The 27836-nt window shown below is 48.0% G+C and overlaps 1 protein-coding gene across 13 annotated transcripts in view; it reads right to left on the bottom strand.

The window, feature by feature from the left end:
* Positions 1–254: 254 nt before the first annotated feature.
* Positions 255–27836, bottom strand: part of PPP6R3 (protein phosphatase 6 regulatory subunit 3) — a 123686-nt gene continuing 96104 nt past the window's right edge. For 9 of the 13 annotated variants that reach the window (XM_065937935.1, XM_065937945.1, XM_065937941.1 and 6 more), the window contains 9 exons: positions 26593–26690; positions 24700–24754; positions 23725–23855; positions 20131–20252; positions 15686–15839; positions 14247–14353; positions 12356–12506; positions 6115–6234; positions 255–2469 (listed from right to left, as the gene is read on the bottom strand). In XM_065937935.1, the coding sequence (XP_065794007.1) occupies positions 2418–2469; positions 6115–6234; positions 12356–12506; positions 14247–14353; positions 15686–15839; positions 20131–20252; positions 23725–23855; positions 24700–24754; positions 26593–26690 (990 nt within the window). In that variant the 3' untranslated portion in view covers positions 255–2417. The remainder of the gene's footprint in view (positions 2470–6114; positions 6235–12355; positions 12507–14246; positions 14354–15685; positions 15840–20130; positions 20253–23724; positions 23856–24699; positions 24755–26592; positions 26691–27836) is intronic. The other 4 variants (XM_065937943.1, XM_065937946.1, XM_065937944.1 and 1 more) reach the window with 2 other exon arrangements.

Raw genomic sequence — 27836 nt, 5'->3', positions numbered from 1 at the left:
AGGCTGGGGAGGCGCTAAACGCGGAGGACACACACACAGCAGGGAAGACACGTGCTCGAGCAGCGCTCCTGCCATCGGCACTGACTGCCCTCGCCGTGGGGGCAGGACGCGTGTAGCTCGTCACCCGGCATGGCTCCTTCTCGCCAGCCCAGGATCTTGTGAAGGGAGCCTAACCCCTCAGAACCCAGTGGTGGTCCTCTCACGGCCCCAAACCCTGTCTGGTTACTAGAGCCCAAGCAAGGTACAGAGAAGACTTCTGGAAACAAAGAACCAGGCTTTATTTTGTTGTCTTTTCTTTTAAATACAGGTCTGGTATTATAGACATCTGTAGTCTTGCATTCAGTAGGGCCAACCCACAAAAATTAAAGTAGAAACTCAATGAGCGTATACTCGCTCCAATCCCTGGGGCTGGCAGACTCCCACCCCCCAACAGACTCTGCACTGCCCACCCATGTCCCCTCCCTGCCAGGCGAGACGAGCAGAACACAACCCACCCCAAGGAGAAGCCCCGAGGGCCCTTCCATCAGCAGCGGGTGGGATGAACAAGATGCCGGGTTTACCTTGGGAGGGTGCAGAGGCCGAGGAGATCCAGAGGGTGCGGGACTGTGCGTGCAGCCCTGGAGCCAGGCGGTGCCCGCAGAGCTCTCCACCAGGCCAGACCAGGGCACGCCGGCCGCCAGCAGTCCCCGAGGTCCGGCCGCGTCGGTCAGCCCCTTGAGACCAGCGAGGGGAGGCCCGTCCTCTGGCGGCGCTGAGGGTCCACGGGAGCATGCTCGAGGACAGCGTCTTCTGAGAGGAGCTCCCGACAGAAAGGGTCCCTGAGTTGGTGCAGAGGCCAGCGCGGCAGCCCCACCGACTGTCCCAGGGCACGCGGCTGGCCCCACTGTCCTTGGGGGCTAGTCTGCCTCCAGAAACCTCACCAAGGGCCTCCACACCATTTACAGTGGAAAAGTAAACCAGAAATAAGGCATTAGACATTTGATTTTTTTTATTTCCATATGCAATGTAATGTTTAGGCACGCTGCTTGGGATGCTATTTCTAAAAAAATCGTTGGCCATTTTTCAGAATATCCTTTTGGTTTTAAATACTGGTCAGGAAAAACAAATGATGTAAAAATACGTGAATAATTTTCTATTACAGAAATGAAAAACTGATTTGCATCTAAAAGTGCAAGAGGTGAAGTAATTTAACCCTTTCACCAGACGATATGGCAATATACAATATATTGCTTCAGCTGTTTGAGAAGGCTGTGATGTATTTTTATATTGACATAGAAAATTATAAATTACATTGAATTAGTATCCATAATCACTATATATGTACACAAACCAGTTCTTAAAAAAAATACACTGGTTTAGAATTTACGAGTGAAAACCTCACAAGGTACAGTAAAACAATGAACATGCTGAGGTGCTGGACTCCGATTTCTAGTTTAAAAAGACTAGCCTGTAAAATGAACGCACTCTAATTCCTTTAGCAGCACGAGCATTTTTCCACTGACTTCCCTAATATGATTCAGGTATGTTAAATATGCAGATTGCTCTGAAATGTTCATTGGTGATGCTTGTTATTAACAAGGTAAATTTTGGTGAATGGGTTAAAAGGCAGATGAACAACCAAAACAAAACATAAAACAAAAAAAAAACCCAAACCACAAGCCATGTACACTCCAAATATTCTAGTGTTTCACCTGTAAGGATAAACAGTTCAAGCAAACAAGACTTTAACAGAACATATGGCTTTACAATAACACAATTTATCAACTAAGTTGTAGCAATAAATACTTAATCTCTACCAATAGACTTACATTTTTTGATCCGTTTTTAAACAATACAGAAAACAGTTACCAATTAAAAACTGGTTATAAAAAGAACACCAAATATTTCTTATTCAAAATCACTTTTGTAAGTTAGAACAACCAAAATAACACTTAGAGGGCATTTCAATCCTACAATTCCTTGTCAACCTGGAAGAAAAATGAATTCAGAATTTTGTACAAGGTGAAAAATGTATGAAAACTGCCTAATACTTTGGTCACACTAATAATTGTCAAATAGTTATGTTTCAAATACAATAGATCTGTGTATTCACTTTTATAAAACTATTCTTACAGCCATTTTAACTATAGTATTACTACTATTATTACATGGGTGGCAAGATCTTATTTCACAGGCTACCCATTATTTAGAACAATACAATATAAACATACGCAAAAATTCTTGGTATTTGTCAATGTGCAACATTTGTACACTTCTGGGTTTCTCTGTACAGCGTCTTAGACTAGGACAGAAAGCTTGCTGGTCCTGATCCCTTGCAGAGTGAGTGCGGCGGCGGCGGCTCGGCGGGCCCCCCACGCAGCCCGGAGCCCCGCCCGCGCAGCGCCCGCAGCCCTCGGTCAGCAGCACGGGGCTCCTCATCATACGGGGCCATTGACCGCCGCGTCGCCCGGCACGCTCGGCTGCTCGGTCCTGCAGGGGGCAAGAGACTGCCTCAGGACTCCCAGAGAGACCCAACGGCGTGCCCCCCCCCCGGAGGGGGTGGACGACATTCATCAGAAGGCTGTTCATGGGCCCAGCACAAAGCCTGCACTCAGGGTCACCCCATGACATGCTTCTTAAGTGAACGTTCCTAAAGCCCCAGAAACTTTATCCGCACAGTTCTAAGCTTCAGCTAGCTGGGGTTGACAAGGGCCACAGAGCGGCAAGTGCTGGGAGACCACCCCCAGCTCGCTGCCGGAAGCACAGGGATGGAAGGGTCAGGGGTTCGCAGCCCGTTCCCTGAGCCTTCAGAAGCCATCTGATCACCCCTCCTTCAGCACAGCTTTTCATGTCCCATACACCGCCACTCACATGAAACTTGAAAAAGTAGGATTCTGCGACTCAGAGAAGAGGTGGGGCGGGGGAGGAAACAGACTGTAAAAGGACCAACTTTGAGAACACAGGTGTGCCCTGTAATACGTGCTCCATTGAAGGTAAGGTCGGGGTAACGGGGGGTGTGTGTGTGTGTGATGACAGGGCACCCAGGACCTTGGGGTAACGGTGTGTGTGTGTGTGTGTGTGTGTGTGTGTGTGACTAACCTTAGCTAAGGTCGGGGTAACGGGGGGTGTGTGTGTGTGTGATGACAGGGCACCCAGGACCTTGGGGTAACGGGGGGTGTGTGTGTGTGTGTGTGTGTGTGTGACTAACCTTAGCTAAGGTCGGGGTAACGGGGGGGGTGTGTGTGTGTGATGACAGGGCACCCAGGACCTTGGGGTAACGGGGTGTGTGTGTGTGTGTGTGTGTGTGTGTGTGTGATGACAGGGCACCCAGGACCTTGGGGTAACGGGGTGTGTGTGTGTGTGTGTGTGTGTGTGTGTGTGTGTGTGATGACAGGGCACCCAGGACCTTGGGGTAACGGGGTGTGTGTGTGTGTGTGTGTGTGTGTGTGTGTGTGATGACAGGGCACCCAGGACCTTGGGGTAACGGGGTGTGTGTGTGTGTGTGTGTGTGTGTGTGTGTGATGACAGGGCACCCAGGACCTTGGGGTAACAGGGTGTGTGTGTGTGTGATGACAGGGCACCTAGGACCTTGGGGTAACAGGGTGTGTGTGTGTGTGATGACAGGGCACCCAGGACCTTGGGGTAACGGGGTGTGTGTGTGTGTGTGTGTGTGTGTGTGTGTGTGTGTGTGTGTGTGAGTGAGTGTGATGACAGGGCACCCAGGACCTTGGGGTAACGGGGTGTGTGTGTGTGTGTGTGTGTGTGTGATGACAGGGCACCCAGGACCTTGGGGTAACGGGGTGTGTGTGTGTGTGTGTGTCTGTGTCTGTGTGTGTGTGAGATGACAGGGCACCCAGGACCTTCCTGCTGAAACCACAACTGGAGCGTGTAAGACATTCTTCATGGCGCTTCCAAAACCTTACAAAGTAGACCCAGGAAAGGAGACGGCGCCGACAGCAGACAGCACAAGGACCCCCGACCCAGCGCCCGCTGCTGCAGCCCCTGCCAGTCCCAAAAGAGCTCCGTGAGGTCAGCGCCACACACATGGCAGACTCGACCCACGCCTGACGCTGTCTTCCTTACGCCACAGGCATAAGGCCTGCCTTCACCACCCGCGAGCTGTGTGATCTTCAGTAAACTTCTCAACCTCTCTCAGTTTATTTTTTTCCCCTGTAAAAGGGGGACAGTAAGTCCCCACAGAGATCAGTAGGTCTACAATGTATGCAAAATGCCTATTTTGCACACTAATGGCAGATAAGACACACACTCGATCAACACTGAAAGAACATTTTGTGGCAACAGACATCAAGTCAACAGTGTACCTACAGCGTATCTGGTAGATGGACCCCCAAGGGTAAGACTGCACATGAAGTCCCAAAGAGCTGTCTCCATCTTCAGCACCGCTTCACATACGCTGCTCTCGGAAAGCGGCAGGCCGCATCAGCAGGCCTGCCTCTGTCCCTGTGGGCAGGCATCCGCCTCCCAGAGCGCCCCTTCCAGTCCTTCACCAGGCAGCACGCAGTCTTCATGCCCCCATGTTACCTGTGGGCCTATCACCAGGACCAAACCAGGTGCTGCCGCGCTCCAATGTGTGACGCCCCCTCCCTCTCTTCCTGCTGGCTCTCCCCACCTGCTCCTCCACCACCGGAGGCCTGCAGGTTGGGAGATTTTTCCAGGCTTGGAGAAGAACATGCGGGTTTCCCCTGGGGCAGACACCCTTGCACTCCAGAGAGCCCAGTAACTGCTCCCACAGGCCTGCACCACTCACATCAGAGAAAGCAGACCCGGGGGCCACGACTCCAGAGTAGGCAGGTTAGCTAGCGTGTAGGCTGCGCACAACATAAAGGAAATTTACAGGCAGACAGTGCGGAGATGATGATAACTGATTAGAAGTCAGATCCACGGAGGACCTCTGGAAAAACAAAGGAAAAACCCCAGGCGAAAAAATGACTTACCTAGACCCTGAGCAGCACAGCTCTGGCTGGACCCCCAAAGCTAGAGGGTCCCTGGACTACTTTCTCCCAAATCCTCCACCAGAGCCAACAGGCACAAGTGGTCCTAATTGATTCAGTTTACACAAAGTCACTAATGACAAAAGCAAAGCCCTCATTCTAGCCGCAATTTCCACGAGGAAGAAAAGCCGGTCTGCTACGCGGTTTACAGACCTGTGGACTGAGAGCGCCCGGTCTGTGACCACTGGTTATACTGCCCCTTAAAATGCCTGGATTTTGGGGGGTCAGGTGAGCAGAAAGCACTTCGCTGAAAAGGCTTCCTAAAGTTACTCTATTCCCTGTGGAAGGAATATACAATCAAAAAAGGATACATTTTTGATTATATATAGGATGTATGCAATATATTATTGGATATATTCAATCAAAGAGGTTCCCTCTGGGCAGGGCTGAGCAGAGGTCTGTGTGGTCCAAGGCCAGCTCTGCAGCAGCGGAAGGCTGTCTTGGCTGGTGAGGCCTACAGTGGCCCTCGGGGACAGGAGGGGGCCGGGGCTTGGTCTGTCCCTCCAGACCACCGGCTCAGGCAACTAGAGAGAAGGTGTTACACTGCAAATTCCTTGACTCTGCAGGTAGGAGCTTCACACTTCATCTGGACAAGATACGTATTTTGCAAAAATAAAACCAGGGAGGGACTCCCATCAGAGTTGAGAACCCTGAGCTTACACACAGGGAGACGCACCCTGGGAAGCCACGTGAGTGTCATGTGGCCACGTCCGCACACGTGGGCACGGGAGCCGCTTGTCTCGGTACCTGGGGGACTGCAGGAAAGAGGCAACCCAATCCTGGAGGGGCTCAGGATCAGCCCCAACTTGGGGCCCCTTCAAGAAAAACAGGAGGGGGCGTGCCAGCACGAGAGAGCCTTCCATCCCAACAACTTCTCAGAGAACCAGCAGCACTATCTCCAAGAAGCAGCTTCCAGCTTCTGGCTAGGAGGCGAGCTGCGACGTGTACGTTCTCAGCTCGCTCACCTGGCTGCCACCCAGAGCTGGGGGACGCTCCATGCTAAGCGGTCACTGACCCCGAGGACAACTATGATGACCCCTGGCCCCCAGGCCCGCGCCCCTCCCGGCCCCCAGGAGGCAGAGCGGGCGAGGCTGAGGCCAGCTGGCAGGAGGCAGGCACTCACCTCTGCTCTGGGCTGCTGCTGCGGGGCCGGGGGGCCACAGACTTGCCCTCCGCCGTCTCGGGGCTCTCCTCCACGTCTTTACAAGCAGCATCTTGAGAGGTAGACAGTTTTCCTTCCTCACTGCACAAAGAGGACGACAGGCAGTGTGAGAGGCTGAGGCGGCACCAGCGGGCAGAGGATGAGGACGCATGCGATGGCTCTGAAGTCATGGTGTCCATGGAGCCAAGCCCGGGGCTGAGCATGCTTGGGGAGGGGGCGCAGGGGCACAGACACGCCGGGGAGGCCACGGAAGGGGAGGACCACACACGTGGGAGCCGAGAGAGGGACGATGTGATGCGACTGGTGTCTGGTAAAGAACAGCCCCGCGGCACTGTACATACCGGTAGGATCTCAACACTCTGAGGCCAAGGGTGCAAAACAGAAAAAGAAATGGACAAGACTTTCAGAATACTCCTAAAATGAGGTATTTGGGGGAATACTATGTCCACGACTGCACATAAGCAAAACTGCAGGCTCGGAGAAGGTGTCAAATGAACCTGTTTGAAGGAATGAGTCTTCAGTTAAAGGTTTTGCACCCAGGGCCAAGCACCCCATCGGCTTGCTGGCTGAGGTCCCGGAAGCAGGAGGCCATGCAGCTGAGCCAGAACCAGCTTCTCGAGCTGTCTCTGACAAGGCCTGAGAAGGACAAACCATGGCGGGAGAGCGCGGGAACAGTGGCCAGGACCGGGGCAAACCGAGCCTTAAGGGGTCAGAGGGCTTGGGGAAATGAAACACCAAAGGATGGTTTCCCCCCAGATGCTCCTGACTCTCCACTCTCTGTGGACTGGAAACTCAAGACTCTGGGCTGTTCTGTCCGATTTCCCGTTTTTTGTGACACAATTCAAGAAAGCGCTAGCCAGAGCCTGAGCGCAGCTGCAGGTCCCACTATCCTTAAGGCTGGGCCCTAGCTTCCATCTGCTTGTGAGAAACCTCATTTTAGGATGACTTCTGAGAGGTTTTCAGATGGCTCGGGGCAATACACTTACGGGAAGGGACCCGAAGTCTAGCCCATCCCCCTCCTAATTCACCCCACTCTCCACTCCCTGCCCAGCGCAGCCATGCTGACGTATCACATGCCTGTTACCTTCACTGCTGTAAACGCACAGGCATTTTACCCATGTGGATTCTGAGACCGATGAGTGGCCGTGAATTGTACCCTCCCCTGCACTCAGGACTGTCCTAGCATAGCTGGGAGCTCCGTCCGCCCTGCTGACTGGGGCACAGCACCCCGAGGCGCCCACCTCCCGTTCCAGAGTGCACCTCGGAGACCAGAGCCTCCATGCACAAAGCTGCAACGGCCGCCACTGCCTGCCTCCACCCCAGGGGACCCCCTCGTGGGCACCTCTCAGGGCTTCACACCCAAGACTGGAAAACGCTGGTCATCTTTCCAACCTCAAGGAAGCCCCCACTGCCCCCGAGAATGACTGCCCCGGTCAGCACCCACCCTGAGCAGGGCCTTGGGGCTCCTGCGGCCCCACACCCACCAACACTCACGTTCCCCATCATTCCCACTCCTGCTGGTCTAATAAGATGTGTCTGAGTTCTCAGAATCTCTTCTGAGTTTTTCTTCTTTTTGCCACTTCGGGTTTCCTTGTTTATAAACTGCCTGTTGATATTTTTTGCCCATTTTCTGATCTGGGTTTACATTCTTTTTCTTACTGGTTTGAATATTAAATGCTATTTTCTGACTGATTTAGAACTGTAAACTTTTCCCCCTTAATTTGCCATCTGCCTCTTAATTTTGTTTACAGTAATTTATCAACCAGAAATTCTTCACTTTGATGTAACCCAATCCTATTCTTTGCATGAAGTTTATGCTTTTAAAGGCAGTTTGTTTTGTTTTGAAAAAGAAGCCACTTTCTGCCCTCAGATCAGAACACTGCGTTTGCTTCTAACCACTGTGAGACTTTGGCCACACCACTTAATTCCAGCACCGCGTTTTCCCATCTGGAAAGTGGGATGATAACCATGGCGCTTTCAGTTTTAATCATATACAACTAATTTTTTTTCCAAATGCGCATCAAAATTGTCAAATGACTTCTTCATTCTATTAATATGCACTGAATTACACAGACTTTCTGATGCTGAATCACCTTTACAGTTCAGGGACTAACTGATCATTATGAATTATTTTTGGTATACTTTAAGGATGTTGAACCATCTTCACAGTTCAGGGATAAACTGGTCATTATGAATATTTTTAGTATACTGTTAGGTTCAGTTAGCAAATATTTTACGTAGGATTTTTGCATTTAGTTTGCCTATAAGTGACATAAGCTGATCATTTTCTGTAATTATCTTCATCTGGTTCTGGAATTAGGCTTTCACTGCTTCATAAAAAGATCCAGGCAGTTTTGGCACTTTTTTGATTTTCTGTAACAACTTAGGAATTAATAGATTAACATGTAACATGCACGAAACAGCACTGAATCGTTACCATCACTGACATAAGCCTGACCCCTCAGTCAGTCTGCTACTTTTTCCCTTTGCAAATAATGCTTTGTTTGTATCCTCTGTCAAATTTTAAAAGTTATTTATTGTCTCTTCCTTTGATATTAGGTTCTTTCTATATCTTGTGTATTTCTTTGCTAGTTATGTTTCATTCTACTGTCTTGTCTTTCATACCTATATGAGAACAGAGGTTTAGCTTGTCCTCTCACATGGGTATTTCCAATGCATCAGTCCTCTCTCTCTTCGCTAACTTACGTCCGCTGATCACGTCAGTGCACAGGTCTGCCCGTACAGCTCTGCACAGCATCTCAGTAATGGGGAGCCCTGACAGCCACCACAGCGAGGCCCCTCACTCTCCTCTTTGCAGTGGTCCTGCTCTTCACGGCTCTCGTCAGCCTTCTCTGTGAAAATTACAATCAGTGCCTCCCTTTCATAAAAAACTCCATTGGGATTTTGAGGAGAAGTCCATTGAGAAGCAATGCCAAAGCTAGCAAACGTGCTGTGTGAAGTCGCCTCAGTCGTGTCTGACTCTTGGCGACCCTATGGACTGTGGCCCACTAGGCTCCTCTGTCCTTGAGATTCTCCAGGCAAGAACTGGAGTGGGTTGCCACGCCCTCCTCCAGGGGCCCTTCTTGACCCAGGGATGGAGCCCACACCTCTCGTGCCTCCTGCATGGCAGGCGGGTTCCTTACCACTAGTGCCACCTGGGAAGCCCTTCTGGCAGACACAGCAATTAGCAAACTATAAAAGGTCTTAATAACCCGGATAACCACGATGGTGTGGTCACTCACCTCCAGCCAGACATCCTGGAGTGTGAAGCCAACGAGGCCTTAGGAAACATTTCTACGAACAAAGCTGGTGGAGGTGATGGAATTCCAACTAAGCTGTTTCAAATTCTAAAAGATGATGCTGTGAAAGTGTTGCATTCAATACGCCAGCAAATTTGGAAAACTCAGCAGTGGCCACAGGACTGGAAAAGGTCAGTTTTCATTTTCATTCCACCCCAAAGAAGGCAATGCCAAAGAATGTTTAATGTTTATACAGTACAACTGTACTCGTTTCACAAGCTTGCAAGGTAATCAGTACATGAACTGAGAACTTCCAGATGTACAAGCTGAGTTTAGAAAAGGCAGAGGAACCAGAGATCAAATTGTCAATATTCACTGGATCACAGAGAAAGCAAGGGAATTCCAGAAAAACACCTACTTCTGCTTCATTGACTATGCTAAAGCCTTTGACTGTATGGATCACTACAAACTGTGGAAAATTCTTAAAGACATGGGAATACCAGATGACCTTACCTGTCTCATAAGAAACCTGTATGTGGGTCAAGAAGCAACAATTAGAACTGGACATGGAACAACAGACTGGTTCCAAACTGGGAAAGGAGTATGTCAAGTCTATACACTGTTACCCTGATTACTTAACTTCTATTCAGAGTACATCAAGTGAAATGCCAGGCTGGATAAATCACAAGCTGGAAGCAAGACTGCCGGGAGAAATAGAAACAACCTCAGATATGCAGATGATACCACCCTAATGGCAGAAAACAGAGAGGAACTAAATAGCCTCTCGATGACGGTGAAACAGGAGTGAAAAAGCTGGCCTAAAACTCAACATTCAAAAAACTAAGATCATGGTATCCAGTCCCATCACTTTATGGTAAATAGAAGGGCAAAGAGTGGAAACAGTGACAAATTTTATTTTCCTGGGCCCCAAAATCACTGCAGATGGTGGCTGTAGCCATGAAATTAAAAGACGCTTGCTCCTTGGAAGGAAAGCTATGACAAACCTAGACAGTGTATTAAAAAGCAGAGACATCACTTTACCAGCAATGGTCCATACAGTCAAAGCGATGGGGTTTTTTTTGTTTGTTTGTTTTTACCAGTAGTCGTGTACAGATAAGAGTTGGACTGAGCACCAAAGAATTGATGCTTTTGAATTGTAGTGCTGGAGAAGACTCTTGAGAGGCCCTTAAACTGCAGGGAGATCAAACTGGTCAATCCTAAAGGAAATCAACCCTTCACTGGAAGGACTGATGCTGAAGCTCTAATACTTTGGCCAGGAAAAGCCATTGATGCTGGGAAAGATTGAGGGCAGGAAGAGAATGGGGCAACAGAAGATGAGATGATTGGATAGCATCACCAACTTAATAGACAGAAGTGAGCAAACTCTGGGAAATTTTAGTGAAGAACAGAGAAGCCTGGTGCACTGCAGCCCCTGGGGTCGCAAAGTCTGACATGATTTAGCGACTAAACAACAAGGAAACATGGTACTGATATCTCTCCCTACGTATTTAGGTCTTTTGGTCTCAGTTACAGACAAGGTTTAACTTTTCATTTAAAGGGGGAAGGGGCACATCTAAGACATCTTGTGCTAGCTTCTAAGATGCAATCAATTTGTGGGTGTATTTAGTAAACTTGCTGAACTTTACTAGCAATTCTAATGTTTACCTACAGATTCCACTGAAATTTTTTATATACAAAGTCATAACCTACAAATAACCTACAGTTCATGGGGTCACAAAGAGTCAGACATGACTGAGTTAACTGAACTAAACCTACAAATAAACAATAACCATTCTACTTCTTTTGAATTTGTATGCTTTTTACTTACTTTTATTTTATGCTGCATATGCTAAGACCAGCAGCACACTGCTGATGAGAAGCAGTAACTGCAGGGCTCACTGTCTTGTCTTTGAAAATGAGTATTTCTTCAAAATAATGTTTCACTGTTAAGAATAGAGTCTGCTGTAGATTTTCAGTGGATACTTTTATCAGTAGCTACTTCTTATTCCTAGCTTGCTAAATAGTCACAAATAGCTTTAATTTTTATCAATTTTTTTTTTTTTTTTACCTACTGAAAGTCCAAAAGGTTTCCAACCTTTTATCAGTGAATTACCATCAGTAATCTTTAAAATGCTATAATATTCTTACATTCATGAGATATATCTTTGGTCATGAGTTAAAACACACCACTGGATTTGGTTTGCTAGCTTGAAACTTTAATGTATTCTATATATAGACCCACACATGAAATCAGCCTACAATAGTTTCTTCTTTCATGCTTTGTTTTGTGTTGGCTTCACAAGTTGGGAAGCATTATTCCTGTGATATGAAAGGGTCTGTGTAAAATGGAGACCAGAGCTCTAAGCACTGATTTAGCCGCAGTCTGTGGGTTTTGGTCGAACTTTTTTCACTACTTTTTCAGTTTTGCTTTTAATTTGCATTATGATTCCTTTTTTGACCCGTAAGTTTACAAGTGAGAGTAATTTCCAAATATATATATATATTTTTATCAAAACACCTTTTATTTACAAAAGTGAAGTCCAAATATACTTTTGTAAGCTATCGTTTTGTCACTGAATTCTGCTGGTTGCATTGTGTCTGGAGGAAATGATCTTATACAGATCAAACTTATGGTTTAGATGCCCCCAGCTTTGTTGCCTGTATCCAATGCAATTCCTATTTCTAGAGGTATGTCAGTTTTTTAAACTCATTTATTTTGAATCCATCAGTCTTCTCAACCTTTAGTCTTCAAAATACTATTAAAAGGGGAAGGGCACAGACAGCGAGAGACCCAAACTCCACCTCTTTGTTAAAATTTAACAAATTTAATGGAAATATTAGAACGATGTCAAGCTAATGTCTGAACCCACACTGTAACCAAATTAAGGATGTTAGTATTTGTGGCTTCTCCCCCACCACCCTCCCGAGAACCTGAAGCTGCCAGTATGACCGAGCCTGGTTACCTTTTGAAGACCGCAGTTTCTGTCTTGGCATCTACCGTGAGGCTGAGAGTTTCCTTCATGCCGCCATTCATCACTGTCTCAGTTACCTTGTCTGTACTTTCCGCATCCTCCTCGCCATCGGAGCTGGCTTCCATGGCCACACTGCCCGGCGCTGAAAAGAACACACGGCTGATGGTCACGTGCGCCCACACCGACTGGGACCTCCGCCCTCTGTGCAGACCCATTCACCCAGCGTCACCTCAGCTGCTTGGAGACAGAGAGACATGAGATGGTCTGCCCGCTGGTGCCTCCTAACAACGCCCATGAGAGAGAAGCTGCGTGGGGTCCCTGCAGCCCAGGACCAGCTAGACCCCCGTCTCTCCCACTACCTGCATACCCAACTTGCCTCAGACGACTGCCCTGCCCCTCCCTTCTCCAGCTCCCAGCAGAGGGCAGAGTAGGTCGCCGTACGTTCTGCAGCCACAACCCAGCATTCAGCCAGCAATGTTCTCATTCACCCTGCTCCTCTGGCTTGTCCACACTCGGGTCCTATTTTTTCCTGTTAAATTACCTTTTTGTGGTTCTCTATGGATCATTTTTTTGTCCTATGAAAGGAAGTCATGTGGTAAACTGGTGATGAGCATCTGAATTCATATCTGGCCTCAGAGACCAGGTCAAAGCATCCCATCTGGGCCCGAGTTTTCTTATGAACAAAACAGGAGGCGTTTGAACCCCCTTTATAGAACTGCTCAGGGATAAATTAGGTCATCTGTATAGAATGTTTTAGAAGAATGACTTAGTAAGTGGCAAAACACTTATTTCTGGATTTATTTATTTCCCTTGCCCCTTGGTTCTTGTACCTTACACATGTACCATCATTTTCTGAGAACTAACTTTTTGCCTTCTCCATGAACTACCAATCCCTCCTTCTCGCCCCTTCACCAACCTCCCACAGCCCTAATCATCAGGTTGGAAACAGTTCAGGGCCCATGCAAGTTACACCTGCCTATTCTGAGTAAGACAGCCACTGGACATTCTCAATCATTTCACCTGTTCATAAAGATGCAAAGAAATAAACAACTACACATCCTGAAATGCAGCCAGATAGCACACTCCAAGGAATAAAAGCACCAGGTGCAGCCAAGCCTGGAGCACCCATGACAAGACAAGAGCTGGCCTCACTCCCCCTGGGTGTTGCAGGCTAAGACATCATCCTTTCTGGGCCTGTTTCCTTTCCTGTCCTGTCCTGAGGGGACTGAATGGCAACTTAGATACCTTACTCCTTCTAGGATCAGCATGCTGTGGTTCTGGAATAAACACACAACTGCTTTTCACCCAAAGCCCTGAGGATATCAGACCCACATTTTCCTGGGTCCTCTGAACCCTTGAACTTTTTTAGAAAGCTGCTTTGCAGACAAAGACAACTTTCCAGATCTAGGGACTCAGTGTCACATTCCAGAGCGAACACCCGCCAGGAAAGCAGTCTGTCGGTCCTGGACCAAACACCAGCTGGGAGGGCAGTCCGCTGCCCAGACCAAACACCCGCTGGGAGGGCAGTCCACCGGCCCAGATCAAACACCCGCTGGGAGGGCAGTCCGCCGGCCCCGGACCAAACACCCGCTGGGAGGGCAGTCCGCCGGCCCCGGACCAAACACCCGCTGGGAGGGCAGTCCGCCGGCCCAGACCAAACACCCGCTGGGAGGGCAGTCCGCCGGCCCAGACCAAACACCCGCTGGGAGGGCAGTCCGCCGGCCCAGACCAAACACCCGCTGGGAGGGCAGTCCGCCGGCCCAGACCAAACACCCGCTGGGAGGGCAGTCCACCGGCCCCGGACCAAACACCTGCTGGGAGGGCAGTCCGCCGGCCCCGGACCAAACACCCGCTGGGAGGGCAGTCCGCCGCCCAGACCCACCTTCCGGCTGCACAGCCAGCGCAGCCACACTGGGCGTCAGTGGGTCCATCGGCTCGGTGCTGGTTTCCATCTCCACTGGGGAGTTACTCCGTAAAGAATCTTTCGTACTTTTAGAAAAGAGAAAATTCAGAGGTGAGCAGCGGGAGACGGCCCTCGGGATCATCATTCACAGAAAACCTTTGAATACTAGTTCCAAATCCACTGTGGAGACACAGCTGGTTAGACTCCAAGAAACACAAACGTGAGTGTGGACGGCAGAGTGGAGTGGCGGATGAACGGGGTGGGAGATGTTCTGTTGGGTCAGCAGGGCAGAGTCTCAAGATGCCCCCAGCCCCTCATGCTCACACAACCATCAGGCTCCCGAGGCTGGGACAGTAATGCATACACTGTACACTAACAACTGTATCTACAGTTTCATTTTAACAAAAATCCTATCACCTCTAGGCAAACCGCCCAGAGAGTCTGGCCCTATTGATGATGTTTAATGAGACAACACAGCCCGCGCACAAGGGCTTGTAGAGGGAGGCAGCTTCAACAGCATTCTCAAGTAACCAGAAGAGCAAGAGGTAGAAAACTGGCTGCCCTGAGCTGGAGGAGAACCAGCATCTTGTTGTATTTTGGAGACATTTTCCATAAATCTCACTTCACCTCTGAATAATGGCTCACTGCTATTATCAGAGTTGCTGTAAAGCAATGTGGGTTTTAGTCTCCCCTCTGATTTGTCTACAATGGTAACTGCTAGCTAACATCAGGTTGTCTTCTAATCTTTGCCATTACAGTGACTATTTAAAAACATGTCTTGTTAGAACAGGGAAAAAAAGTCTTTCAAGTCGGGGGGTAGAAATCTCCACTCCATTTTTTCAGGAGACAAAATGAAACAACAGTAAGCAAATCAAAATAAGTATAAGGACACATGAAAGCCATGGTTAATACTCAAATGCTGACAATATCATTCAGGAAAACTACAAAATGATCAGTTGCTGCTGCTGAGAATAATACAATTAACAAGACTGACAGTCACACCTGACACACCCCTAAATTTATAGCACTAGATTAGCTCTAAGTGGAATATACGTTGACAGAATATATATATATATACACACATGGAATATAACGTTGACATTATCTATTAAATGCAAGGTACACGCTGCATTTCCGGACGCACCCCTCGGGAACGCCCTGGCTCCACCTTGTCTGAAGCCTGTCCTGGCTCCACCATTAGCGCTCTGTTCCCTGCCTCCCTGGGCCATCTCCTCAGCCCACCCTGGAGGAAAGGAGGGAGGAAGGGGGTGGTTTTTCCTTGTAACTCAGAGTTGTGTCTACATCCGCATCCCCCCCACACACTTTTCAATCTTGTTTAAGGCACTGTATTCAACTGGGAACACGCTTCACGCCCGGTTCTCAGGTGGGAAGGCTTGGAGAGCCGCGCATGCGCTCACCTCAGGGAAGACGTGAACTCTGAGAAAGAAGCCCAGCCTGTTTCCTTCGTCGGCATAGGCTCCTCCGTGCTCCAGACGTCAGACCCCACGGAGTCTAAGGGAGCACCATGTGTCGTCTCCATGGGGACATCAAAGTTGGCTGACCAGTTGGGTGCTAAAAAGAGGGGAGGAATTCCACTTTGAGAATGCTTCAGTAATTTAATGTAACACAAGTATTTTTCAAAAACAGATGTGTAGTGGTAAGTAAAACAAAAGACTGCAGGTGTTGGGCAAAGGGTATTCTAACACACCAGTGGTGGAAGTGGATAAGGTACGACCACGTGGAGGGCCATTCAATAACGTCTACTATAAAACTGTGTTTCCTTTGATCCCTTAGTAACTCCCCTTTCTGTGAATTTTTTTTTCCAACAGCGATTATCACACAAGAATACAAAATCACACATAAAACAATATACTGATGTTAATTTCTTGATTTTGACAAATATACCAAAGTTACATGAATACTAGGAGGAAGATAGGGGAAGGGTATACAGTCACTTCCTGACAATCTCTGCACCGTTTCTGTAAATCCAAACTTAGTAGAAAATAAATACTTTTTTAAAAGCATGTTAGCCCTCAGTCACAGTAACCTGGGGACGACCTCAAGGCTTCCCGCCCCACCCCCTCCACACTCTCAGAGCCACCCTGCAGTCTAGACCTGAGCGCACAGCGGCGGGCTTCCTGTGACACCACGAGGAATACACTCTGCCCACCCCACCGCCGTCTCTGAAGTGACAAAGGGTTCTGTATCTTATGAGAAGAGACTGGGAGCTCCTGGAGACCCTCAGGGTGGGGACTGGGGGAGTGGGGCAACCAAGTGTTTAGAGGGTTTGCACTTTAGGCCTCCCCCACCGCCCCTCTGCCAACCTTCTAGAAGGTAAGGGGCCAGAGGTCAAGTCAATCACTAATAACCAAAGATTTCACCAATCATGCCCCCTCGGCAAGGTCCCCAGGAACACCCAAGCTGCAGGGCTTCAGGGCTTCTGGGTTGGAGAGACTCCCCTCAGGACCCAAGCTCCTGCCCATGGGACCCTGAGGACCCATCCTGTTCATTTGCAGCCTTTAATATATCCTTTGTAATCAACAGGTAATGGTAAGTAAAGGGTTTTTCTGAATTCTGTGAGCAGATCTACCAAATAATCAAACCCAAAGAGGTCACGGGAACTCCCAGTTTACAGCCAGCTGGTCAGAAGTACCGGCGGGGGTGGTGGGGTGAGTGAGCCCTAACCTGCGGGCCTGACTCGGACAGTCAGTGCCTCGGCTGAGCTGTGTGGGTGGGAGACTCACACATTTGGTGCCAGGAGTGAAGTTCGGAGAGCAGAGAGGAGCTCTGTTCCCGTTGGCTTTCTAGGTCCTGCAGGCACGGGAGTGTGCTCAGAGACGGGGGCGGCGGGACCTCGGGGCGCTGCACCCTGTCTGTGCTGCGGTTTGGGTGCTGCCGGTCTCTGTCTGTTTAAATGCCGCCCCCCGGGGTGTGTCCTTTCAGACGAAATCAGGTCTGCTTGCTCTCAGCACACACCGTACTGTTCCTTCACAGTACCCATGCTGAATGCCCCAATCCTTGCTGCGGACGAGCTGGCAGTGGGGACCACCGCTCTTTATCAGGGATGCTTTCTATCACATTCTGGAGGCTCCAGGCTGTAAGGAAGGAATGCTAGGCTACGGGATCCGAGAGCTACTTGGGGATGCTCCTCAAGACAAACGACCAAGAAGGACCTGTGCATCACAGAAGCGCTCCCAGTTACAGACAGACCTTCCTGGGGCTCCGGGCAACTTACTCAGCGCCCCGTGTGCTAGCTAGCTTTCCTCATTCATTCACCTCAGATAAAACCACCTACTTAGTCCTGAGGGCTAAATGAGGGCCTCGTCTAGCAGGTACTGAAGGAGGGCTGTTTCTGAGCTTCCTACCCTCTCATTTGTGTACCCACGCAGCAGGGCTCCGTGGGCTCTGAGAAGGAATAGGACCTTAATATCTGAAAACCTCATCTGCAACCTCAGAAAGCCAAGAAAGTGAAAGTGTTAGTCACTCAGTCATGTCTGACTCTCTGCGACCCCGCAGACTGTAACCCACCAAGCTCCTCTGTCCATGGGATTCTCCAGGCAAGAATACTGGAATTTCTTGCCATTTCCTTCTCCAGGAGATCTTCCCGACCCAGGAATCGAACCCTGGTCTCCTGAAATGCAGGCAGATTCTTTATCATCTGAGCCTCCAGGGAAGGTGACAGGTATTTCTGCCTGCCCACCATATGCAAAGTTCTGGACTCGCTCCATCCAAATAAACTAGGCTACGCAGAAATGACTATTGCTAGTCATTTCCTATTATCATCATCCCTGGATAGCCTTTCCCAGACTAGCTCCCCAGAATAGCCCTAACATTAGAAACTCTTCTCAACAGTCAAGAAAACCTCTGGAAAAAGCCACAGAGATTGGGTGGACGGTGGAAGCTCTCAAGTCAGAGGCTGAGGCAGCTCAGTTCAGAGTCCTGGAGGGGAGCACTCCCCACCCCTGGTCCCACCTCAACCCCAGCTGACCTGCCAGTGCAAAGAAAGCTTTCCCCAGCAGCAAGGTCAGGAGGGCTGAGACCTGTGAGTAAACATCACAGCCCCGCCCCTCATCTCTCCCTGTCCCCACTCCCAGCTCCAGAGACACCATGACAGTGGGAGCAAGTCACGCCAAGTGTATGGTCTCTCTCCAAATCACCTGTCACCCACTCAGCAATCTCACAGATCCATAGACTCCAAAATATCATTCGGCCTTAAGAAAAGAGTAACAAAATCCTGCTACACACTTGAACATGGATGAATCTGGAGGGCACCATGCTAAGGGAAGTAAACCAGTCACAAAAAACCAAAATACTCCATGATTCCACTTAGGATGAGGTCCTAGAGGAGTCAAATTTAGAGACAGAAGGTAGAACGGTGGTCGTCAGGGGTTGGGGAAAGGGGAACGTCGAGTGCTGTTTATGGGTATAGCTTCAGCTTTGCAAGGTGAGAAAGTTCTAGAGGCTCCACTGCACAGCAGTATGAATACACAACACCACTGAGCCATACCCGTGCGTGTGCACACACACACACGCACACATGCGCGCACGCACGCACACACGCACACGCACGCACACACACACGCACGCACGCCCGAAGCGCGGGGCCTGCGGCCTCTCCTTGCCCCCTGCCGCCTGCCCCTCCCGATGAGCCCCCGTCACTTCTCACGTGTCACAGTGAGCGTCACTGCTGGTCCTCCTGTCCCCAAGCACACTTTCTAACTCAGCTTTCACACTGCTACCAAGAGCAATCATGTCGAAACAGATCAAATAACAGGGATTCTTAGTAAAATCCTCAGGAGGAGGATTACAACCTCCAAAATTAAATTCTTCTTCTGGCCTCTGGCCTCATCTCCACCATCCCACCCTTTTCCTGAGCTACATTCACCAGCGGTGGGTCTCTGCACCTTCCTAGGAGCTGTTTTCCTGCAAGCGGACTCATCCCTCGTTGTCCTCACGACACACCCCGTCCTCTGGGAGGGCTCTGCAGAGGCCTGGGGGAGCAGGGCCCCCGTCCTCCCCACACTGGACTGCATGTCTCTCCATCTGCTCAGAAACTCCGAGGCCCTGGAGGCCGTGCCTGAGCCCCAGCCCCTGGCACACAGCAGGAACGTGACATAGGCCGGCTGGTGTGAACGGCGCCACGCCCTCCTGAAGGCGGGGAGCCGGGAAGGAGAGAGAGGACAGAGGACCTGGACCGCACAGGGTCTGCTGGATGCCTGCCGAGTTCCGAGGTCACGAAGAGTCGAACTTGACCCCCAGAGCGGGATTTCGGCCTCTAGAACCGAGGCATAAAAACCCTCCCAGGCAACAGGAAGCACTGTTGGCCTGGAGGAAAGCCCCGATATCAACCTACATGGCTACTTTATGTGAAAATTTGTCTGAACTTTTAGAAGTTAACAGTATTTTTAAAAGGCCAGTCAATGTAAGTGTTCTTATGTAAAATATAAATAAGCATTTAGCTGGGCAACTTTTGGGATTACAGGATTCATAAACTGTGAGACCCCGTTTAAACCTGCTCCAACTATAGGGTATCCCCTGTGATTTAGGTGCGCTCCTGACTCTACAGTCTCCCCTCATCTCCCCAGAGGCTACGGTCTCTCCCCTTCTGACACGGAACCCAGTCTCTGCAGCTGGAGGACGGACCTACAGATGTATTGCCGTCCTCTAACCAGATGCACGCAGAGGGCTTCCAAACCACAAAGAGGTGTGACTGGTTCCTTCCCTCAGGCCCGGTCCCTGAGACACACACCTTCTAGGGAACTCAAATGACAGCGTGTGCCTCCACTTAACCATCCTTCAGCGGCCACCCGGGTTCTGCAGGCGACCTCCACACACAGCGCTGACAGAGAAGGCGGCCACTTACGTTCGTTCAGGTCTACCTCCATTTTGTCCTCCGTGTTGGCACCACTGGACTCAAACAAGTCTTGTTTTGCTCCATCTTCTTCCTCAGAGTCTGTGCTTTCCTCACTGTCTGTACTCCCCGAGCTAGGGAAAAAGTCCAAAATATGACTGCTGCATATTGGCTACCAGCTAACTCCAAAGAGTTCAGAAGACATCCCACACCAAACCCGTCTGAGCCTCACCTGGGCCCCACGCGCCTGGCGCTGTCAGGACTCAGCCCACCCCGGGTCACCAGCTGCGACCGCTGGGCTCTGCTTGCAGACTCCTGGGAACCCTTGCAGCTGCCTGGTGTGGGGGCGCCCCCTGGTGGGGAGAGTCCGCACCTCCCTCGCGACCAGGGATGCTGAGCTGCCTCTCGTGCTCAGCTCCTTTTGCTCAAGCGTCTTTTCACATCTTTGGCCTATTTTAAAAACTGGGTTGTCTTTTCTCATTACTATAGAGTTTTGAGAGTTCTTCATATGCTCTACATGTAAGTCCTTTATGAGATATATGATTCGTAAATTTTGTCTCTTAATACAGATGCCTTGTCCTTGTGTTAACACTGTCTTTTGAAGAATATTAGTGTTCAATTTTGATAAAGTTTAACTTACCAAGAATTTTTTTCATGTATAGTGCTTCTGGTGTTGTATCTCAGAGATCTTTGCCTCACCCAAGGTCACAAAGATTTTCCAGTATTAAAGTTTTCTAATTTTGTGTTTGATTCAGACGCAAGATCCACTTTTGGTTACTATGTATACATATAATGTCCAACTATTCCAGCTCTGTTTCTTCAGATGACTACCCTCTCTGCACTGATCTGCCTCTGTACCTCCACCATCAATCAGACATCTAGGTATGTGTGTAGGCCTATTTATGGGCTCTCTATTCTGTCCCCTGATCTACCCCTGTCTTAGTTACTGTACCTTGAAGTCAGGCAGTGTTAATACTGTTCTTTATGAAAGCTGTTTTGGCTATTCTAGGCCCTTTGCATCTTCATATAAATTTAAAAATCAACTTATCAAACAGCTACCAAAAAACCTGCCAAGATTTGGAATAGCAATGATTCTCAATCAATCCAGATCTGGGGAGAGTTGGTATCTTAATAATATTGTCTTCGAAATCATAAACACTTAGCAAGCCTTGATTTCTCTCAGCTGTTCTTAGTATATGAGCCTCGCACATCTTTTGTCAGATTTATCTGTACATATCTAATATTTTGATGCTATTTTGAATAGTACTATTCAGTAATTTTAATTCCAACTGTTGGCTGCAGTATGTAGAAAAACAATTACATTGATCCAAGATGTACAATCTTGCTAAACCCACTGAACTGTTCTAGTAGTCTTTTTGTAGATCCCAACAAACTTTCTACATAGACAGTCACGTTGTCTATGAATAATGGTAATTTTTACCTTTCCTTTCCAATCAGATACCATTTATTTCCTTTTCTTGACTCACTGCACTGGCCAGCATCTCCAGCACAATACTGAAAAGTAGGGGTTAAGAACAGATACCTCATATTGTTCCTGATTTTGGGAGGAAATCATTTAATCTTTCACCATTAAGTGTGATGTCAACTATTAGGTTTACTGCACAAGCTTTCAACAAATTGAAGACATTCCCTTGTCTTCAGTTTGCTGAGCAGCTCTACCAGGAGCAGATGCTGAATTTAGCCACATGCCTACTGACTTTCAAATGTTAAACCAAGTATGCACTGCTGGAGTAAATCTTGCATGGTCATGATGCACCGATGCTGCTGCTATTTGCTAGGATTTTTAAAGAAGCTTTTGTACCTGTGTTCTTTTCACACCATGTAATGCAATGCCAGCTTCTGGTATCAAGTTACAAGTTTTCTGAAAACTTCTGTACAAACAGCTGTGATTTCTTCCTGAAACATTTGGTAGAATTCACAAAGAAAATCCTCTGGCCCTTGCAACTTTGTGCGTGTGAGAAGGTTTATACTAAAAATTCAGCTTCGTCAGCAGACACAGGACTATCTGGGTTATCTTTTTCTCTTTTTGCTTGAGGTTTGGTAGTTTGTGTCTTTCAAAGACCATCTAAGCTGTCAGATTTATTGGCGAAGAGTTGCTCCTAGTATTCCTTATTATCCTATTAATATCCGTAAAATCTATAGTGATGTCACCTGTCCTATTCCTGATATTAATAATTTGTATCTTTTTCCCTTGATTCTTCTGTCTAGGGGGTATATCAATTTTATTAATCTTCTTAAAGAACAACTTTTAATTATGATCCATCGATTACAATGATTTTCTCTACTGTTTTTCTGTTTCATATTTCTGGCCATTTCTTATGGTGGAAATTGAGGTCACTGATTTGTTTCTTCTTTTATAATGTAAGCAGGTAGTGCTAAAAGTGATCCTTTAAGTATGTTTCACTCGCAACCCCCACTTCCTGATAAATACTGAGTTCCTATTGTCTTTCAATTCAAAATACTGTGTAAATTCCCCCTTTTTTCTTTAACTCATGTGTTATTTAGTTTCCACATATTTAGAGATTTTCTAGAGATCTGTCATTGATTTCTAATTTAATTCCATTGGGTCAGAGAGCATATTTTATGTCACTTGAAATCTTTTTACTGACTCTTGCTTTGTGGCCCAAAGATGGTCTCTAAGTATTTCATGTACACTTGAAAATAATTCACACTCTTCTGCGGAAAGTTTTAAAAATCCCCAGAAGGTCAAGCTGGTTGATAGTACTATGTAAGTGTTCTATACTTTTATGGCGTATTATTTTTATTAATTATTAGGGGAGGAGTGTTGAAACATCTCATTGTAACTGTGGAATCTGTCTACTTTTGTAGACAGATTCTATCAGTTTTTGCTCTGTGTATTCTGAAACCCTGTTATTAGGTATGTAGATATTGATAGAACTGGCATTATGCTCTCCTAAAAACCACTTTATGACCTTTTAATCTTTTCCTTTGAAAACTACTTTAATATTAATAAAGATTCCTCTACCTTTTAACCTGTTTAAATCTTTTTTATTTTAAAATTTAAGTTCTTAAATAATTTAAACCATTTCCCATAGGCAACATTAAGTCAGGCCTTTTTTTTTCTTTATCCAATCTGAAAGCTCTGCATTTCATTTAGTGTTTTTGGATAGAATTTTGAAAATTGATCCCAATGGGTATCATATGACATGACTCTTGTCTCCTCAAGTAAAATTAATTTTTAGAAACAACTTTCCCCTCCCCAGGGAAACTTTCAGATTTTTATAAGAAAAAAAACATGCAACTCAGTTGCTGCTCTTATTACTAGTCAGGGAACCTCCTCAAGGCAACATATGACGGCATTCCTCAGCATCACTTCTCCATCACAAGAGGCTGTGTCCCAGTAGTTCATGAACTATGTCGCAACACTTGGAGCACTTTCAAACAGGTCACCCTGACTTGTTCACACTGCAGACAAATGAGGTGGTACCAACTCACACCGGTTAACAAGGGCCTTTCTGATCACGACAAAGCACTGATCTCTGGGTCAAATGTGTATGTTTGGAGAGGCAAATAATACTTGTTTTATGCATGGGACACTTACTGCTATGACAAGCTATCGCTCACCTTGACCGTCTTTGGGATTCTGGTGTAAATGCAATATGCTTTTCCTCCCAAATATCTTCCTCATCAGAGCCACCATCATCAAACTGTTGTATTCTTTCCTTACAACATGCTTCAAACAAGGCAATATTTCCCTAAATGAGAGAGGAAAAAAATTTTTTTAATTAAGTTATTTTCTGCAAAAGTTACTAATGTAAATCATACTCTTCCATGTCCTTCGGGGTGGAGGGGCTGTGGCGGGAAATGCCTATCACCTATACCAAAATAAAATGTAAGCGTGTAAAGTCAGCTTCTATGTAACTGACAACAAAAAGATCCCCCCAAGGACTGGCTTCAAAACTAGTATACAGGAAACTGAGACTGTCTACAGATAGGCTCACTTCACATATTGAGAGCAGCGTTCTCGTTCGAGAGCGTCCTTGGGCCACCCACCTAGCATGCATCCCCAGACCTACTTCCTGAACTTCCTTTGCTTTTACAAGGCCACCTAAGCAGTGAGGAGTGCCAACGTCCAAACAGGTAGTCTCCATCTTATCACAACAGCGAATAGACCAGCAGTCTCTCACGCTAAGTGACATAAAGTCAACACTGTGCCCATTCAAACGACACCAACCCCATGTCCATCTGTAGATGTGGTTGACTTGGCATTTCAGAACTGCCTAGTGATGAGGGGTTGGCCCTCATTTGACCCAAGTTTCTCTCCTAGTGACATTCAGCAGATGCAAAAGGAAGCAGGTTGGAGTCAAACTGCTGTCTTTGAAGCCAAATGTCTACACTGGGTTCATTAGCCCTGCCACATCTTAAACGAGGGCAGCAAATTAACATGCCTATGGGGCCAGGCAGGTCACGTGAGTGACTGAAGTCACCGCCATCTAAGACAAAGGCTCCTGGAGTCGGGAGCCCCAGCGCACACAGCACCCATCCCCACCGATCGACCTCTCATTTGCCTCGCTACTCACGATCGGCATGAATACTTACACTTTCATTTGTATTGAGAGTAAAGTTGATGTCTGAAACCCGATCAAAAGAAACACTGTAAACAAAAGATAAGTGCAATAGTTAATTATCTATAGACTCAGAAACAGTATTCATGAAATTATCCAAATGTACAGTATGACAAAAGCCTCCATTAGTAAAACCAAATGATCTGCGTTAAGTGACCCCTCCTCCCTTGGTGTGAGGAGTCTACACAGAATAGGAGGCCTTGAAGCCTTCCCATAAACCGTGTTTAGCAGCCATGGTAGAAAGCATGGCTCTGTGGGCCATGTCTACATAACCCCAAAATGGTTATCTGCAGATAAGAAACAGGTTGAAATATGAAAAAAGGGTCACAGACACTGTCAAACCCCGAGCTTTCTCCAGATACAGACAAATGCGTACATAAAACACAGACACCCTTGAAGTCTTACACTATAGTATGGCATAGATGGGACAAAAATAGGGATTAAAAGAATTCCTAGCCTATTAAATGTGTAATTTTTGAGTAGGTAGGGCTATCTTAAAATCCTTAAAGGATCTGTTTGAATCAAACATCATTCCAAGTATCCCATACAAATTCTAAAGAGACTGGATTCCAAACCAGCAACTCTTTAACAAATGGGCCCAGACAGGCAGGTGCTGAGACACCACGTGTTGGGAGGTGGGGGGTGGGGGTTGCAGGTTCTGCTGTGAGTACTCCCGGGGTGCAGACAAGCCCCACGTGTAAAGTCCTTGCTCTTCTGGGGCTGAAATGAGCCGATTCTTAGGGCAGCTCACATCCTCTACCGCTGCTCTATTGACTGACAGTACAGCCTCCAGGGCTTCCCTGGGGGCTCAGACAGTAAAGCCTCTGCCTACAATGTGGGAGACTCGGGTTCAATCCCTGGGTCGGGAAGATCCCCTGGAGAAGGAAATGGCAACCCACTCCAGTACTCTTTCCTGGAAAATCCCATGGACGGAGAAGCCTGGTAGGCTACAGTCCATGGGGTCGCAAAGAGTCGGACACGACTAAGCGACTAAACTTTCCAGGCCCCGTGCCTACACAGCATAGTGTTTGGCACGATCAGAGGGTGTGGAAAGTCTTTCAGCTTCTTGCTTGCTGTAAACTGCAACTTATGACAAACAGCAGCCTCCACTGGCTACAGTTTAACCAGCGCCCAACCATCTATTGTTGGGGAGGAAACTGAGAGAAGCTGGGTGTTGACGACCCTGCTCAGGGCGCTCCCGTGAAAGAGAACGCTGCTCAGAGAGCTGCAACACACCTCCCGAGTAAACACTTTGTTTATAAGCACGGTGTTTCCAAGGTCAGGGGCTAGACCACTTGCTTTCCTCTCTGCGGACGGCCACGGCAGCTGTTCGTGGGTGCTACGCATCTCCGGGCTCCTCTCTCCCTGACTGCAGGGCGCTGTGAACGGACTGCCTGGCCCTCGGGGGCAGGGAGCCCAACCCCAACTCCACCTTCCCGTTAGTCACTCAGAGAAGAGAACGCGGCAGGGTGGAGCCTGCTCAACCACAGCGTGGCTCCGTCCACTGTGCTGCGAAAGACCAGACCTGCTCAGGCCTCTGAACTGACAGAGGGATTAACCACTGCAGACACTGCGACCCAGCACCAAACCCTAAAAGGGAGGATGACTTGACTTCCTAAGTCTAACAAAAATAAACCTTTGTGGAAGATGCCAAGCCCAAGGGCAGGCCCTCCTTATGGGAGTCACATTCTATTCCTTTAGTTGTCTGGGTGACTCAGGCTGATGGGCTGGACCTGAAGGAACACCTGGAGGGCAGGTTCCTCCCAGCTCACAAACACAAGGATTCCAAGAACTCAGAAGAATCATAAACTCCTACAGAGGGCAGGACGGCAGGACACAGGTTGTGCAAACAGAAAGGTATACTCACTTGCCAATGTCATCCTGATCTGCGAACTTCTCATCGTTGAAGCCAAACTGGTCAATAAAATTGGACGTCATTTGTTGCATCTGATAATCAGAAAAGGCCTGGCAACCCCAGGACCAGTGACAGTGATACAATGATTCTAATGACATTCTATATACTATATGCCCATTTATTTTCCAGAAACCACCTTATTTATATATAGCCATAGGGCTTAAAAAGTTGGTGTGTTCTTCTTTAAAAAAAAAAAAAAAAAATCGAATAATTTTAAACACAATTTACCCCAAAAAGGAAATGTTTGGAATTTTGTCCACAAATTATTCTAATCCACATGCCACATAAGAAGTGTTAAATGACCACTGTCCTCTATTCTGAATTGTCTTGAGAGAGAGGTTTGGGTCTGGTTCAAAAAAGTGACCAAGTGACATGTGACAGTCTGAAATTATAAGGTGTATCAGCCACCTCTGAACACTACCAACCTTAAAACCCAACAAGCGGTCACCACCCACCCTTTCTGCATCTCCCCACCCCCGTCCGCTAGAGCAACATGGCAACAGAGGAAAAATGACTAGTGATCACAATCCCAATTCTACCACACCATCTCCAGGGATACTTCACTTTCTTAAAGTGATTTAAGTCTCAGAGGCTAAGAAGAGTACAAGGTAACTACTAGCCTACCTACCTTAGAGAGAGTACAGAAAGTTTTAACACTGATTGGAAATCACTCTGAAAAACCTACACCACTGAGAGACCCAGGGAGGAGTCTGCTACACCGTCTCTACTGGCACCAGGGTTCTTAGGTGAAGAGGGGGGCGCTCGGGGAGGAGTCGGGTCTGTCTGCTGCGCCGTCTCTACAGGGCACCAGGGTTCTCAGGTGAACAGGGGACGCTACCATGGGCTCCACAGGAGCACTGCTGTCCTCCTGCCTGTCAACAGCAGCAGGCCGGGGGGCGGCGAAGTCAGCAAACGTGCTCCAGGCTCACTCAGTCAGGGTCAACGAGACGAAGACAAGCAAGGGCCTCCTCACTCTGCCGCAAGCACCCATACGGAGATGAACCGTGTGCGTGTGCACTGCCCGTGGACAGAGCTGCCCGTGGACTGTGCGCGGGGGTTCAAGCAACAGCTGTGGCTGGACTAAAGGCATTGGCCCTGAGGCCTGCCGCGCAGGCCACCAAGCTCTCCTGCGTTCTCCTCTGAGCAGGGTCCACGGACTCCACCCTGCAGAAATGCCTCTGCCGTTAATTCCTGAT

This window comes from Muntiacus reevesi, chromosome 5, assembly GCF_963930625.1.
Source record: "Muntiacus reevesi chromosome 5, mMunRee1.1, whole genome shotgun sequence".
In the NCBI taxonomy this organism is placed as follows: Eukaryota; Metazoa; Chordata; class Mammalia; order Artiodactyla; family Cervidae; genus Muntiacus; species Muntiacus reevesi.
The sequence above is the reverse complement of the archived record's forward strand: the minus strand, read 5'-3'. Positions and strand labels throughout refer to the sequence as shown.